General features: G+C 35.0%; 1 protein-coding gene across 1 annotated transcript in view; it reads right to left on the bottom strand.

Annotated features, from left to right (window-relative positions):
• EYS (eyes shut homolog) overlaps positions 1-18,139 on the bottom strand; it is a 1,264,258-nt gene that overhangs the window by 1,131,588 nt on the left and 114,531 nt on the right. Inside the window, 2 exon segments of the mRNA XM_036318417.1 lie at positions 7,757-8,013; positions 17,398-17,564. Of these exon segments, the coding sequence (XP_036174310.1) occupies positions 7,757-8,013; positions 17,398-17,564 (424 nt within the window).

Here is an 18,139-nt window from a genome sequence, read left to right as displayed (position 1 = left end):
AAACAATCCCTTACATCAACGTTAAGGTCCCTCTGGGTAAAAAAGAATATTTCTGATGTAAAGGAGGGAGCAGGCAAAAATAATAGGTTCTCATGACTTCCACTGAAGTTTGAGCATATGACAGTGTCAAAACGAACATACAAATTAAAACAGACAGTGGACATTCAGATGACCTGAATCAACTGTCATTGTTTGTCCCAATAGCAGCAATGCTTATGTGATAATATAGTTTAACAAACATACAAAACAAGTCACATGATAAGAGAGGTTTGGGTTCTAAAGTAAATTGAAGATGTTCTTTAAAAATTCTCATGTCCCCCCCCTCTGACTATAATTCTTAATTTTCCAATCAGAAAATTACCCCAGGTGATCCAATGACATGTAGAACTCCAGTAACCTAACTTATTTAAAAAAACAAACATCCCAACCATTTTTAAAATATTTAAATTGATATTTTAGGGTTAAAATTATAGAAGATATTTAGATCCAAATATATTTTCTGAATAGAAAATATTTCAGTTTTTGATTTAAAAAAATAAACATAAAAAATATATAAGTGACACATTTTCCCAAGGAACTCTGAATTAGTACCTTTCTTCAAATTAAGAGAATCTATGGAGTTCCCTATACTGCATTTTATTGAAAGAAAATAAGACTTTCTAAGAGTATCAAATACATGTTTTCTTACTGACAAACATATATACTCTTCTTTCTCTCTCTCTGTTTCTCTCTCACTCTCTTTAAAATATATTCTTACTGATTCAGAGAGGAAGGGAGAGGGAAAGAGATAGAAACATCAATGATGAGAGAGAATCATTATCGTCTGCCTCCTACATGCCCTGTACTGGGGATCAAGCCCACAATCCGGGCATGTGGCCTGACCTGGAATCAAACTGTGACTTCCCGGTTCATAGGTCGATGCTAAACCACTGAGTCACACCGGCCGGGCTCAATTCTTATTTATAAAGTCATTCCAAGCATATATACATCTTAAAAAGCTTTAGAACTAGTTTCAAAAAAACTAGCTTTTAAGTAACAAGAAAACAGTTATAGAAGAAAATTTAAATTAAAAGAAAAAAAATTGTTTTATTCAAGAGTGGGAACATTCTCCATGAAAATGTGTACCTTGACTGTGGATGACTAGGTAGCCTTATCACACCGTAGGAATTCAAATGCTTTTTACAATGAAAAGAAAGAGAGTTTCATCTCATTTCTCTCCCAGGGTAGATGTCTGACAATAGAAGGTGGACATCAATAAAAGGAGGGGCTTGCACAATCAATCCAGAAAGTCAGCAATCTATTAATAATCCAGAACTGAGTATTTATCTCCTCTGCCACACACCCTCCCTCCCAGCCAGTGAGCACGATAATTACTCTCAAGTCAAGCTAAGTGCCCCCCAGTCACAGTGGCCCAATGCTGACACACAAAGCATACAAGTAATTCTCACTCTGGCATAAAAGTGACAACTTTCTTGGAAGAAAAGCAGATACTGTAAATTTCTCAAAGTCTTCCTGAAACATTTTTTAAAGTAATTTTTACTTCTTTAGAAAAAATGCATACATGGCAAACCATCTGTAATAAAAGGCCCATTCTATAAAATTTTACCTGGTCCTATTCATATCTGCAATCATAATCATATTTACAGACAAATATATCTATACTAATAAAAGAGTAATATGCTAATTTGACTGGGTGACCTTCCAGGAGACCTTCCAGATGTTCTTCTGGACAAAGCATGGTGGCAGGGCTGAAGTAGAGGTGGTTAGAGGCCAAGAGGGGAGGGCAGTTGTGGGTGATCAGGCTGGTGGGGGGCGGGGCCATTGGTAGTAAGCAGACCAGCAGGGGGGCCAGTTGGGAGCAAGCAGGCCATCAGTGGGGGGTCAGTTGGAGGTTATCAGGACAGCAGGGGGGCAGTTTAGAGTAAACAGGCCAGCAGGGGGACAGTTGGGGATGAGCAGGCCAGTGGGGAGAGGAAGTAGGGGCAAGCAGGCCAGCAGGGGGGGCAGTTTGGGGTGATCAGGCTGGTGGGGGGCAATTGGGGGAAAGCAGGCCGACAGCAGGGGGGGCAGTTGGGGGCGAGCAGGCCAGCAGGCAAAGTGGTTAGAGGCAATCAGATAGGGAGGCAGCCAGGCAGGTGAGTGGTTAGGAGCCAGCAGTCCCGGATTGCGAGAGGGATGTCCGACTGCTGGTTTAGGCCCGATCCCTGTAAACTGGCAGTAGGACATCCTTCAAGGGGTCGTAAATTGGAGATGGTGCAGGCCAGGCTGAGGAACACACCCTCCCCCGTGCACGAATTTCATGCACTGGGCCACTAGTATATAAATAGAAAACCTATACAAACACATTTTCATATATTTAGATAAAGCACATATAAATGTAGAATAAGTATTTATAACAAATATCTATTTGATCTAATAAAGATGATTGTTTCAATAATTAACATATTTTGTTTGTTTCATTTACTTCAACAATATGGGAATCTAGTCAATTCCACAAGCCTGTGAAGAAAAGTATCCCTGACAGGAGTGCCTTCAGCCTTGAAGACAGCTTTTGAAGTTGTTACTTTTGAACATAAATATTTCTCTTTTGATATTATTGATAGCAGATTATCTTACCTAATAAAAGAGAAACATGCAAATTGACCATGCCTCCACTACACTCACAAGCCACACCAAGAAGCCATACCCACAAGCCAATCAGGAGTGAGTGTGCAAATAAAACCAACCATGATGGCGGCGGCCACAGAGCTGGAGCGAACAGGAGGCTTGGGTTGCCCCCAGCGATGGAGGAAGCCAAGTTTCCCACCTGCCCTGGCTGGCTGTGGACTCTGCTCAAGGCTACAAATTTCAATTATAGAAGATAAATAAATCCCAGATACCTGCTTCCAGCCGCTGTGGCCTCCGCTCAAGGAGGGTCTGGGAGACTGGGTTGCCCGGGGCCCTGGCCAGCCTGCAAACAGCCATCAGCCCCTCACCCAGGCTGCCCCACGCCCCAAATCCAGCAGTCCCGGATTGCGAGAGGGTTGTCCAACTGCCGGTTTAGACCTGATCCCTGTAAACTGGCAGTAGGACATCCTTTGAGGGGTCCCAGATTGGAGAGAGTGCAGCTGGGCTAAGGAACACCCCCTCCCCTGTGCACGAATTTCATGCACGGGGCCACCAGTCTATAATAAAGAATAATTTTCTATTGACTTGCACTAAACATGTAAAGCAAAGGAAAGTTATTTCTAGGAAAATTAATAGTAGGTTCCTTATCTTTATTTAAAAGTTATGCCTGTGATACTGAACCTTGGTGCTGTTGCATATTAACCATTAATATGACTTACATAACTTCCATTTTGACATTATTTGTCCCAAACTTGGTTTTAACTACTCATTCTTCAGGTTAGAGAAAACAAAACAAAAAACACAAAGATTGGTATGTGCAAAAATCTTAACGTGTGACTTATTTAATATTTATAAAGCATATTTTCAATTTTATTTAAATTCATTTAAATAAAAAATCAAATCCTGAGTAATGAATAGAAATTCATTTAAATTAAAAAAAAATTCTATCGCTTCTCGGCCTTTTGGCTAAGATCAAGTGTAAATTAAAAAAAATTCTAAATAATGAGTAGTATTTTTTCTTTTAAAAAACTAAAAATGCTTTGAATAAAAAGAAAAAATACCAAAATTAGTTTTCAGTAACAGGTTACCTATTTATGCTGTGTAGTTTCACATCAAAATTAAGGCACACATGTTTTTAATGCTTTGTAGTCTTGGACTTCTTGATATTTAATGTGATTAGAAACAGATACTGGGGTTTATAGCTTGGTGGGGTTTTTTTTGTTTGTTTTAATGTTTGGTGGAAGTTGGTTTATTGATATTTTTTTTTTAACAACAGTGGGAAAACTTTTAAAAATGAAATTAAATAAAGCCTGGAACAACTAAAGGAGTCTTATAGCCATGTTACCACTTTCTGTTAATATATTGGGTTTCTCTCAGGGAGCTCAAGATCCACTCAATATTTCTCATTAATGTGGGACAAGCAGAAAAAGAAGAAATATAATACCAACCTATAGAATGGAAACTTGAAAAAGAAGTACAGTGCTCTGTTAAGATGATTGTCTCTAGCTGAAACAAAACCAAAATCCACTTCTCCTTTAGCTACTTTGGCCAATAGTGGTTGACATTTATGCTTATACTAGAGGCCTGGTGCACAAAATTTGTGTACTGGGGGGGGGGGGGGCGGGGCTCAGTCTGGCCTATGCCCTCTCACAGTCTGGGAGCCCTCGGAGGATGTCCGACTGATGGCTTAGACACACTTCTCATGGGGAAAGGGCCTAAGTCAGCAGTTGGACATCCTTAGCACTGCTGCAGAAAAGGGAGAGGTTCCTGCCACTGCCGCTGTGCTTGCCATCCATGAGCCCGGCTTCTGGCTGAGCGGTGCTCTCCCTGTGGGAGCATACTAACCACCAGAAGGCAGCTCCTGTGTTGAGCGTCTGTCCCCTGGTGGTCAGTGTGCATCATAGCAACTGGTCATTCTGCCCTTCAGTTGCTTTAGCATTTTATTATTATATAGGATTTTAACTAGAGGCCTGGGGCATGGATTCGTGCACCAGTGGGGTCCCTTGGCCTGGCCTGTGGGGATCGGGCTGAAACCAGCTCTCTGACATCTGTCAAGGGGTCCCAGATTGTGAAGGGCACTGGCCAGGCCAAGGGACCTGACCGGTGCACGATTGGGCTGGGGAGGGATGGTGGGAGGGCTCCAGGGCGTGTCCAACCACCTCACCCAGTCCCAATAGGCCAGACCCCAGCAGCAAGCTAACCTACCAATCAGAGTGTCTGCCCCCTGGTGGTCAGTGCGCATCCTAGTGACTGGTCAAACGGCTGAACAGTTGGACACAGCATATTAGGCTTGTATTATATAAGATTGTGTTTGAATACTCCACAGTGTACAAATGAACTCAGCATAAATGATAAATATATCAGAATAAATATCTTGTGTAATATAAATTTATTTGGCCCCTTCCCCTGGGAAGTTAATTTGTACTACTTCTGATGAAAAGCTTCTCATCCTCCTTATTACAAGATAGTTATTTTATAGTACTTTAATATAAATGCTTGACCTTTGGAAATCTAGTTCTTTTGGAGAAAATCCCAGATGTTCATACAGTTAAAACCAATGTTGAATATTTTGTGTTGCCAGATTACTAATTAAATTCCTGCACATAACCTTTTTCTTCCTGAAATGCAACATTTACTAAATTATTTTATAATTATGCAAACATCGGTTTGCATAGTTTTTGCATTTTAATGGGTTTAGGTTAAACCAGACTTTAGAACAAAATGAGAATCTGAAAAAAATGTGTAGTTCTATAGCTAAAGAGCTGTTGTCCAATCACATTAACAACACTGCTGTCAGTGAGGCTGCAATTCCTTTGTCGTTTTAAAAGCTACATATTTTCTGTGTACTTTTTGGAGAAGTTTAAGTATAAACCCACAAAGGATAGACAGAAATCTTCCAGAGCAACAAGCACCTAACTGCCCTCTTGCCCATTGCTTTTTCTTTAATATTACCTCTCAAATATGGTTAGGATTAACAAAGAAACAAAATTAAAGAAAACGAAGAGCAAAACATTGCCTCAAATAAAATTATTACTCTGTGACAATTAAAATTTTAAATGCCAAAATGATATTAATAATTATATCAAATAATACAAGTTAGTAAATTGAGTAAATAAAACCCCGGAAGCTGTTAAGATTAGAGAACAACTAACCTTCCTAAAAGCAATAAATGATATGTTTATTTTTTAATTGCTAGCAAACTCTTAGAAATTTTTGCATCCTTTTAAAACATGTTATTTTAAATATTTCAGAGTATAACATAAGAAGGAGCATTTTTCATGTTTTTGTAAAAAGTAAACCCAAAACTGTAAGACTGAAAACAAAACTTCTAAAAACACACAGATCTGATCATAAATTCCTAACCGGGAAGATCATAGTGAGTAGTCATGCCATGGGCATACAATTTCTTTATAAAAGGCTCATCTGTCCATTGTTTCTGTGCATCTAGATTAAAACACTTTTGAAATTATTCTTTTCAGACCCTTTTCCTAAGACATAACCACTCTCAAGAGAGCAAATTCCCTGTTACTGTGCAACGAGTTTAGAAGTAGGGCTGATACACACAAAGTTCTTTCCAATCTGGGGAAAATAGACCTCATAGAAAATACCAGTCTTTTGGATCATATAGGCTGATAAATCTTAAATTGAGTTTAATTTGAAAAGTAAATTAAAAGTAATAATATTTTTATTCCCAGCTGGGAAGTGAGTTGTACCAAGTTTCCATTATAAACCAATGGTAAGTATTGCATAGGTGTGTCGTTTACGCATATGAAAAACATATATGTATAACACATATTTAATGTTCATATTATTATAACCAAAATACAGTCTTGATAGATAAAATAATAGATTTCTCACTGATTATAAGTATGTACATATGTTTAAGCATATGTATATAGTCTATGCAAACATCAAATATTTACTCTTAGTAATTATATTAAGAAAAGTAAAATTTAATTTATTCTATTTTATGTATAACTGATGCTTAAGGCTATATAATCACGAAATTTCAGAGGAGATACTATGTTATAAAAACAGATATATATATATATATATATATATATATATATCCCCCCCCAAGGCAGATAACTGTGTTTCAACAATTCTAGCACACTGTATGCTATTTTATTCTTACTAAGAATATGTTTGGAATGAGAAATATGATGTAATGGTACCAACTTTTTAGCAAGACTACCAGAATTTGTGCACTCAAATATTTTCATCTTTTAAAAGCTAATCTGGATGGCAATATATTTATTCCAATGATAGTGCCATTTCCATTTTTAGAACTTATATTTTTAAATTGCCTCCAAAACTTTCAGCATAGTACTTTAAATATCAAATAGGGAAACTGATTTTCATTTTAAGATGGAAATCCAAATAACTTTTAGAGTTGGGACTGTTCAATAAAATGAAATATCAAACTTAAAAAAATATTTTACTGAAAGTTAGTTGTGATTTAAAAGTGACAATATTATTTTCTTCGTGTATGGCTTCCTTACAGCTTTCTCTAAGGCAATTATAATAAAGAATTTTTAAAATGATAATGAACAATCACTTCAATATAAGGCCAAGCATAAACTTGCAAGTAACAAAGTTTGAATGCTTAATATCTTACATTTTTATGTCAAAAACTGCTTTACTGCTACATAGACACTGTGAATCTCATCTATGACTTTACAGAGGATATAGTATGTTAGTGATTTTATTTTTCAAATCTTATTAATGCTGGGTCATAAAACTGACCTAGAAAATACTGAAACCAACTTTTATTTTCAAACTAAAAAAAAAAAAAGGTTCTCAATATGCTTAGGCAGCCAAAGATGAGGTTGAAGGGCAGTACTAAAACTGTTTAGGCAAAATTATTGGGAGGTTATGGAGTCTGTTTTTCTATTCAGACCTTTGACATATACATCATATTGTAAATGGTAGAGCCTGGCTTTATTAGCCTCATTTGCATGAGCCAAGGCTGTGTAGTCAGCAATGTAATTGCATGAAGAAGCAATTCTATTATTCCAAAGTGAATATATTTTTACTTTGCTAAATAAGAAAGCAGGCTACACCACCAATCATTAGACACTTCTGAGTTATGTTAAATAAATGTATTAACATTTCCAATAGAGAATTTGATTTCTCAGGAAATACTTGCCTGTAAATCCAGAGACACACGTGCAGAAGAACTAGCCATTTAAAATGATACTGGTTGCTCCATCTTTGCAGGGCATAGATTTACAATCTTTACTTTCTATGTCACAGATGTTTCTTTCATATATTTGCAGACAGCTACAGTTACAGCTGTGCAAATGGGCCTGGCAGAGGCCATGCAGTGATGTACTCTGGTTTCCTAAGCAATTTCCAATACTGAGAATACATAATCTGTTGGTATAACCAAGAGAAAAGCTGCATCTGAAACATGCAAAAATGAAAAACTCAATTAGTCATATAAGTTAACATATTTTAAATGTTTATTGCATGTCTAGTCAAATGCACAGGATAAGAAATATAATAAAGATGGATAGTGTCCACACTTGTCAAAATTTAATTTTGCTTACTGTGCAGAATAATGAATGAAAAGAACTTTTGCTGCAAACAGACCTAGATTCATAGACAGTTTCTTCCCCTTGATTGCTGCTACTTAAATGTGACCTTGAATAGTATCATTAACCCCAATGAGGCTCAATGACAGGATGTATGTGTCTGTATGTGTATGTGGGTGTTTCCAGATTTTTGTAAAAAATATGCAGTAAAGTGCTATAGTGAGGGCCTAACAATTAGGTTTTGATTTATTTCCACTTTGGCGACAGTGCCTAATGTTAAGCTTTAGATCACCAAGGCATCTGCTTCAATGGCATTGTTTTTAACAAACACATTGCCAGCTACATAACTAGATAAAAAAACAGGCTGCCCAACACATGAAATTCCTCTTTATAGAAAGTCCTAGGTAATCCAGATAACCTTTTCTGTGACCCTGCTTTCCCCTGCAGGCATTTAAATTCCTGCTATTACCTTTTAAATTCACAGAAAGAGTGAACTTGTGAAACTTTATGCATCCCACCCCACCCTCGACCCCAAGCCAGGCTGAACCCCAGGTCTGCTCTCTATCTCTTTACCTAAGATGTGACCTTGCCATGTGGCCCGCATGTGCCTTGTATTCTTCAGGATTTGTGGTAATAAAACTCGTTTTTACAAGGTCCCTGATGGTCGTTACTGAGATTCGGCTTACAACCATATAAGAAGGGCCAGTCCAGCTGCCACATGGGCTTTGGTAGGGGAAATGTCTGTGGTTTTCCCAACTAGTAGTACCTGCCCAAGTGAGTGGCCCCGACATTCCTAGCAAAATAGCGAGTGCCTAGGCATTCCTAGTCAATAACATCATTATCGATAGGCTGAGACCTGCACAAAACAAGTTTGAAATATTTAGTCTCATACCTAAGAAAAATTGGTTTTTAATTAATAATAGGTTACTGATAGTATTTATTCATTCACACCTATATTCATCCCATGAATATGCATTTGCATTTTCTATGTGACTGGCATTGGCCTAGTCCTAAATGATTTGATATTGAGGTAAACAAACCTCTGATTTTCCCTCAAAAGATGTGCTCTCTTCTTACCCTATCATAATGCTAATAAGTTTTATTTCAAATGCTTGCATACCTCAGTTCCTTAGTAGCCTATAATGTAAGTGCTTTGAAGGCAGGGACAATTGTTGTCTTATTTACATTTAATGCATCTCGTCTAGCATATATGCAAGTATATGCTAGTGATTAGCATAGAGAGAGGACCCAAGAAAATGTGTTCAATGAATAATTATTGAATAAATAAATGAGGTGCTAGAAAGACACTTAGAATTTGCAGGGAGGAGGGGAGGAGGCATGTGATAAGTAGTAGAATGTAATAATCCCTGCAGTTGAATTAAATGCAAATATTCTGGGAATTCCTTTTTTTTTTCTTTTGTTAATCCTCACTGGGGAAATTTTTCCATTGACTCTTAGAAAGAGTGTTAGGGAAATAAGGGGGGAGGGTGAAGAAGGAGAGAAACATGGATAGGATATGAATCAATTGGTTGCCTCCCACACAGGCCTCCACTAGACTGGGGATGGAACCTGTGACCTTTCCATGCTCTAACCACTGTAAACAACACTGGCCATGGCTATTCTTAAAAGGAAATAAACCTTATCTGACATGATAGGATGATGAGGCAGGAGTAGTATTATAATATATTCTGTGTGAGCATACTATTATATATAACATTATTCAAACAAAAATTTTCACTCAATGCAATTATTCATCTAAGGTACAAATGAAAGGCACTAACCAAATATGTTTGTATAACATTGTAAAGAGCTAGATTACTTTGAATTTTGAAATATCTCTATCCTTGAGTACATGAATTCAATCCATAGATTCATTTTTTTAAAGTATCAGTTTCAATGAATTTGAAAATCCTGACAAGACTGCGTTTATAGCAAACACAAAATTAATTCCTATAGTAATTTTAGCTTAGCCAATATTTTCTAGTAGATTTTGATGTACTTTAAGATAATTTTGAAAGATAATCTATTTCATGTAAATCTATTTTAAATACTTGCAGGTTTAATGGAGATAGCAAAACTGGCTATCAACAAAGGAGGAATATTTTTCTGGACTTATCAACATTGGTTTTTAAACTGTGTTTTCTTCATTTTGTATACACGCACATTTTCAGTGCCTCAATTATTTATTAAATACATTGAACAAACATTCTTGGGTATTCTCTATATACTTTATACTCTAGGTAACACCTTAGATAATGTGGATTACAAGTCATTTTAACGTGATCGTATATTATATAATATAGCCACATTTATTTCTTTGCACATACACACTGATAAAGTCTAAGAAAAAGAAAGAAAACATAACGTGAGAAAAAAACGTAATTCATGGGTGATAATCTTTGTTCTAAAGTGAAGTGATTTTCAAGTATCCTTTGCCAACTATTCAAAGGGCACTTAAGATAATTATATAAACATGTCAATGAGTTGAGAAGAGCAATGTCAAATCACTTTGCTTGTTATTATTTATGAAAATTAACCTACTGAACCTCAGTCATTACACTCTTAAATTTATATGATGGTAGGTGTTTGGAGCTACCTAGAATGTTAAAGTTCAATTAGTTCAAACCTTTCTTCTTGTATTTGTGAAAAACTTAGCCATTTAATGCAATTTGCCAAGGGTCATTGAGATTGTTAATAGCAGGCAGTGTAATTGATGCTTTCATATATTCACAGCGCTGGCCTTGGAGAAGGAACCTTAGGTCTAATTCTTCTTTTCTAACTTAATTCATAAGTAAGTTTCTCTGTGCCCTAGTTTTATCATCTGTAAAATTATTAGTACTACATCTATTTCACAGAAGACAATTAAATTTATCCATTACTAAGCAGTAAGACTGTGACCAGCCATAGCAAATGTGCATATGTTTACCTGAAATAAAATGACAAAACGCAGTTACTTCCCTTCAATGACCTCTCCCTTGCCCTGCCCCCAAAACAACCAGATAAACAAATAAAATTAAAAAACCCTAAGTAAAAACAACTGTCACACTGCATATAAGTCTGCCCGTCATGCATTGTTTAACCATTTTTTTGGTAGATTAATTATTAGCAGTGTTCATTCATTTAAAAGTACTTGGGTTGGGATAGTAAATTACACAAGTGTCCTACATATATTAGTAAGATAATTATGTAGTTGTGTGCCTCAACCATCCCAATTTAATCATAATGCTATTTTTTCCATAAATATATATTTTTTAAAAAAGCTTTTCTAAATGGACAGAGACCCTGTGTGAGAATAGGAAGGACTATCATTTCATTCTTCCTACAATAATCCCTAATTTAATGAAAGCTAAATAAACCAGGAAATAATGCAGCAATAGAAATATATGATCATGGCAAGAGAGTAGGATTTTTGCAGATAGTACGCAGTGGCCATTTCAAGATACATTTTGAAAAATTACATTATTAACTAATAGATTAAAGGATGTAGAAGAAATTAATTTAGAATGTCTCCTTCTTTTCAGGTCTTAGCAGTTTAGGACTGTACTACCCTTTACTACAAGGAAGATTTAGCAGGAGAAAAAATGCAGTAGAACTAGGAATCTGCATTTGGCCATAACAAATTTGAGAAAATTAAACCCATAAGTCTACTAATCAATTGGAAATATCGGCAATATCAGTTATCAGTAACAGACCCAGAATGGAAAATCAATTTGCTTAGATCACCATGCCTGAGAAAATCAGATCTCTAATTTCTGACTTAAATATAGCCCTCATATTTTTTAGTATTCAATTAGTTAACATCTCTCAAAAATATATATTCTACAGCAAATTAGGTCAATATTTTCTGTTTATAATATATTTCTATTTTCTGTGGCACCCCCTTTACTTCATACATTTGAATTTATATATGTCCTGGCCCACGTTGGTCAGTTGTTGGATATTGTCCCATGCACCAAAAGGTTTCAGGTTCAATTCCTGGTCAGGGCACATGCTTCAGTTGCAGGCTCAATCCCCAGTAGGAGCATGCATGGGGCAGCCCATTGATATTTTGCTCTCACATTGATGTTTCTCCCTCTCCTCTCCTCTCCTCTCCTCTCCTCTCCTCTCCTCTCCTCTCCTCTCCTCTCCTCTCCTCTCCTCTCCTCTCCTCTCCTCTCCTCTCCTCTCCTCTCCTCTTCTCCCTTCCTCTCTCTCTAAAAATCAACAAAATATTTTTAAAAGAATTTATAAATATAACCTATCTCCACACCTAATATTTTAAAAATCAAGATAATAACCTAACTCTAATATGAGAACATATAAAAGGACACTAAATTGTTATTGAATGTAGTTATGTATAAAAATACATCCTTTGTAGAAATTACATAACTCAAAGATACATTGATGTGCTTACGTCTTTGCATCCATACACAGAATAATGGAGGCTGATGACAGTAGTTAGTTATTCCAAATTCAAGTAGGATGATATGATTTTCCAATATGGTTACCAAATTCTAATAAATTCCTGAATAAAACATAATATTTTCTTGATTAACATGAACATTTCCTTTCTGATTAATCCAATGATTATTACATTTTTGTAAAAGTATTTGTGTCAGTACATAAAATGAAGTTATTGGCTCAGATATTTATAAAAAGGCTTTATAATCATATTAACATATATTGGAACTTTTGGAATAATTTAAATCTTGTAACATTTTTTTTAATCATGGAAGTATCTTGGGCAATGAAGGATTTATAGCATTCATCCTCTATCTCCCGCCTGCTAAAGGCCAGCTGTTTCAGTCAGTTCCACTGATTGGAATGACCTTAATAATTTTCAAATTTTCCCCAAAATGCAAAGCCATCCCTATGAAAACCATTGAGTTAAAATAAATTTATCCAGTTTATTAAAGCACTCACCACGTTTTACCCATTATGTACTAATATGACAAGTATTTTTCATCATAATTATAATATTCATATAAATACTGATATGCCTGCATATGATGCCAAGTGATAAAATAAATTACTATTATTTTTCTTTTTTAATTGTCTAAAATTTTACATATATCTCCTTTTTCTCTGCTTGACCCCCCCCCCCAACCCCCACGATTCCCACCCTGGGCAAGCCCCCACTGCCCCAGTGTCTGTGTCTATTGGTTATGCTAATATGCATGCTTACAAGTCCTTTGGTTGCTCTCTAACCCCTTCCCTCCCCTGCCATTTGTCTCTGGATCTATTCTTGTTCATCAAATTATATTGATCATTATATCCCACATATGAGTGAGATCATGTGATATTTATCTTTCTCTGACTGGCTTAAGATACATTACTATTAAATTGAAAGCAATTCAGTGACAAGTACATCAAATTTGTTTAAAAAAAAATGTCAAGAAAATCATAGTGGTCCACATATATTATTAAAATGTTTCAAATATTCTTATAAATTCCAAGAACTTTAACTTTGAGAAAATAAATTGCACTAAAAGACTTAATAAATAAATCAACTAGAATTGTACTTAAATTTGAAATAAGTGAATGGTATAATTGAAAAGACATAACAGAAATATATTAGGTGAAAGTCTAAGTTTAAAATATTGTCTCATTTTAAATATTGAAAGTTAATTTTTTTATCATTTAATGGAAATATATTCTTGGGATAGAAGAAGTTAAATATATTACTCTATTTGTTAGCCTAAATATCAAGATTTTAATCTATATGCCTTATATACAGTAGATGCTCCATTAATATTGTTTGACTATATAATCACCAAGTTTATTTCATAATTGAGCTATGCTCCAGAGAAAGGTCATCTTAAAGGTTCTGAACAAACAGCTTCATGACATTTCATGTCTTAGAAGAAAATGTGAAAAGCAATAAAAAAGGTTAGACCTATAAAAACCTATTTAGCTATTATCAAGTAAAATAAAAATCTGGCCCAGGTACACAAAATCATATTAATCACATGCACACAATTTTTGTTTGACATATGAATCTAAAGCATAAAGTCATAGAGCCAGAAGCTATAATATAGTCAAATTTTCACTTTATGTGCATAACACATATATTGGTTTTCAGATGAAAGAAAAAAATGATAACATGATGTATAATTTTATATACATTAGCTAAATTTCAACTCATACTATTATTGACATCTAATTACACAAAACTACTTCTTTTAATGAGGTGTACTACAATTAATTTTCAGCATGTATATGCACATTACAATATTTACTTTAGAGTTGCTTAAATAAATAATCACCTCTATATCATTTTACTATAAAACTTAAGGAAGCAAGGTTATTTCATTTTTCCATGGCAAAATAAAGATGAAAAATAATATATCAACACATGTACATGCAACAGAAAAAAATTTCTAGCCACTAGAGAAAATGTGGCTTAATATATCAAGACTGTTCAAAACAAGCACACATACATCATATATATGCAGTCCAATTTACTCCTTTTTAAATATGTTTCAAAGTAAAATGTAACACAAAAACTTTTGCCTGGGAGGCAGGAAAATTTTCATGGTACATTCAAAATTCAATGTAATAAAAAAAAGTCACTGATATTATGGCAAAAATTATAATAGTCTTAGAAATTAATAATTATTAGAGTTACTGGTTCAGAAGTAATTTAAGAAAACTCTGAGCAAAATAGATTTCTGTGGCAAATTCACATAAAGTTGTATTTATTCAAGCCTCCAGACTCTATAGAAATAGGTTTGAAACTATACTTGATTTTATCGTGGACTTCAGATTTTACACTTCGATACAGAACTATTGCTTATAAATGAAAAATAGTGTTTTGGTCATATTTAGCATTACATGGAAAATGTAAGCTCCTAAAATAGCCCTTAAAAGAAACAAGTTTATTTGAAAGTTTCCAGAAAGTCAGCCATAAAATTAATTGCTATAACACAAACTACTTGTATGTTTACAAAGTAAAAATAATAGTTACTTTAGAAGTTAATAATATATTTGCTTTCTACATAAACAGCCATGAGATGTGTTCTGATTTACCTATGGATGATACATTACAAGGGGATAAGAATCAGATCTTATTTCCAAACATTTTCCAATTAGAAAGTATTGAATAAAGGTTTAAGAAATGTGTGATTGAGTGGGTTTCGTTTTGTTATGCTATTTCTGGTAGTAAGTAGGGACTGGTGACTTGAGCATAGATTGAAAGCTTCATATATGGGTTGGATACACAAAAACTTCAGTCTAGTGTTGAGAAATTTAAATCCAATACTTATCACAAAACTACCCTTTCCTGAGTGAAAACATAGCTAGGGGACCCACCGCCCCACTTTCATTAAGTTTATGCAAAATTTTCGGAAATGTTTTTGCCCCTTTTAGGGCAAAACTGTGGTAAATACTCAATCCGTTGTAAAATACTTCCTTTACATTATGTACTTTAAGCTGACTCATAGAAAGTATATTTCAATAGTAAAAGGTCTATACATTAATTATCAACTCATTGTTAACGTTGTTATTATGTTGTTATTGTTAGTTTTATTCATTCAAAAAAGTTGTTAAATTTAACATTATAGTATTATCATTGTTTTATTTAATAAGTTTTTGTTTTATCTATTTTGGGTGTCAGTTGTTTGGCACATATGCTTATAATTGACACATCTTCTGATGGATTATATCGTTTCTTATTATATACTGTGGTTGGTTTTCTCTAGTAACCATTTTTATTCTTTTAAAGTCTATTTCATTTGATATTAGTATAGATACTCCTGCTTTGAATGGTTGCTATTTGAATGATATATATTTTCCCAATCTGTTACTTTTAACCTAAATGTACATTTAAATGTAGAGAATGTGTCTCCTATAGATGGCATATACTTGGGTATGTCCAGAAATTATCTAGGCTGAAAATCTCTGCCTTTTGATTGAATTTTGAATCCATTTGATTTTAATATTTTAATGTTATTAGTTATATAGTTGGGTTTACGTCTGCCATTTCCCTTTTTGTTTTTCTTATGTCTCATGTCTTTTTTAACACATTGTTTGCGGGTAGTTTTTATCACGCGCTAACAGGTGGCGCGGGCCATTTTTGCAGTTGAATAGATTGATTACCGTTATACCTGGAAGTACATACATAATTCACCATTGTATGTGTTAGAGACCCAAATTTTGTCCTTTGGAATTTGTATATCTGCATGTTAGCATCCCTTTAGAGCAATAAAAAAGTATAAAAATAAACGTATTTATACGTTACCCGCATTCTACCGCTAGTCTATAAAAAATGTATTGATACGTGTCCCGCGCTCTACTACCAGTCAACGTAAAACGTATAAATACGTTTCCCACATACAATGTGTTAATACCTTTATGCTTCTGATAATACCTCCTTTTATATTAAGTATATAGTTCCAGGTCAAAATTTTAATGCTTTTTTTTGCAGTTTTATTTGTTACTAGTGGCCCGGTGCATGAAATTCATGCACAGTAAAAGGGAATTAGAGGAAATATTTTAATATTGCTATTTGACCTTTCTCTATAATAGAAGTGTCAGAGATGAAAGAAAATTAGTAAAATGTAGTCCCTGCCACCCACGTGCACCTCAAAATCACGCGAGACCCAGACCTGGCCAGCCCCACCACCGTCAAGCCCCGCCAGGTGGGGGGTGCAGCCTCAGGTCCCCCACCTCAGCCCAGTGCCACGCAGCCTCAGGTCCCTGCTGATCACTCCTTATGGCTCATCACGGGAACCCCACCTCTGCTGTGGGCACAGCCATCTTGTGTTACAGGAACCCTGCCTCCACTGTGGGTGCAGCCATCTTGTGATGGTGTGATGGAGTGAGGGTCAATTTGCATACTACTTCTTTATTATATAGGCTTTTCTTGGTGGTTGCTCTGGTATTAACCATATACATCTTTTTTTAAAAAAATATATATTTTATTGATTTTTCACAGAGAGAAAGGGAGAGATATAGAGAGTTAGAAACATCAATGAGAGAGAAACATTGATCAGCTTCCTCCTGCACACTCCCTACTGGGGATGTGCCCGCAACCAAGGTACATGCCCCTGACCGGAATCAAACCTGGGACCCTTGAGTCCACAGGCTGACGCTCTATCCACTGAGCCAAACTGGTCAGGGCCATATACATCTTAATATATGAGAATCTATCCCAGATTTTATTTACCACAGATACTAACTTTAATTCTAGTGTAATATAGAAAATGTATTTCTATATGTCTATATTCTTTTTCCTATATATGTGCTCATTATACATAATATAATGAATAAATACTTAGATATATTAAATTCATCTTCATAAATTGCTTCAAGTTGACACTGACTTTCTTGATAGTCAGTTGTATTTTCCAGATACATTTTCCCAGGCATTCTGGGAATAAATAGATAAAAATATCCCTTATTTCATTCTTCAGTCAAACAAATGCATCCATTTGCACACATCTATAAAAAATAAGAAATAGAATATTTTAAATGTCTTGGTGTCTCTGTCTCCTTGTCACTCTCTCTCTTTTGCACTTATGCTTGCTGTCACTCTCACTCCCTCCCTCTCCCTTCCACTTTCTCTAAATGTCAGTGGGAAAAAATATCCTCAGGTGAGGATTAACAAAAAAAAACACAAAGAAATAGCCAACCAGTAGACACCAATTCATCCTGCTTATGCATGAACGTTTCTAACTGTTCCCCACAACAAATCAGTAGTAGGAAATACTTTTAGAAAACCTTTCTACAGTATCAAGGGGGTTTTATTGTTGTTGTTTGTTTGCTTTTTAACAAAATAAATGAAATAATACTTTTGGGACTTCAGTCTTTGATGATGAAAACTGAAATAAACCTAAAATAATGAAAACAGCAAAAATGACTTACTCTTTGCTCCATGAAATACTTGCTCCTAAAAGGTAAAATTGTGAATTAACTAAAATAAGTTACTTACCAAGACTAACAATTTACTCATCAAGCTCACTTTTTTTTTTTTTAATATATTTTATTGATTTTTCACAGAGAGGAAGAGAGAGAGA

The sequence above is a fragment of the Myotis myotis genome, unplaced genomic scaffold (assembly GCF_014108235.1).
Source record: "Myotis myotis isolate mMyoMyo1 unplaced genomic scaffold, mMyoMyo1.p scaffold_m19_p_7, whole genome shotgun sequence".
NCBI lineage: Eukaryota > Metazoa > Chordata > Mammalia > Chiroptera > Vespertilionidae > Myotis > Myotis myotis.
Note: the sequence above shows the minus strand (reverse complement) of the source record. Positions and strands in the feature narration are given on the sequence as shown.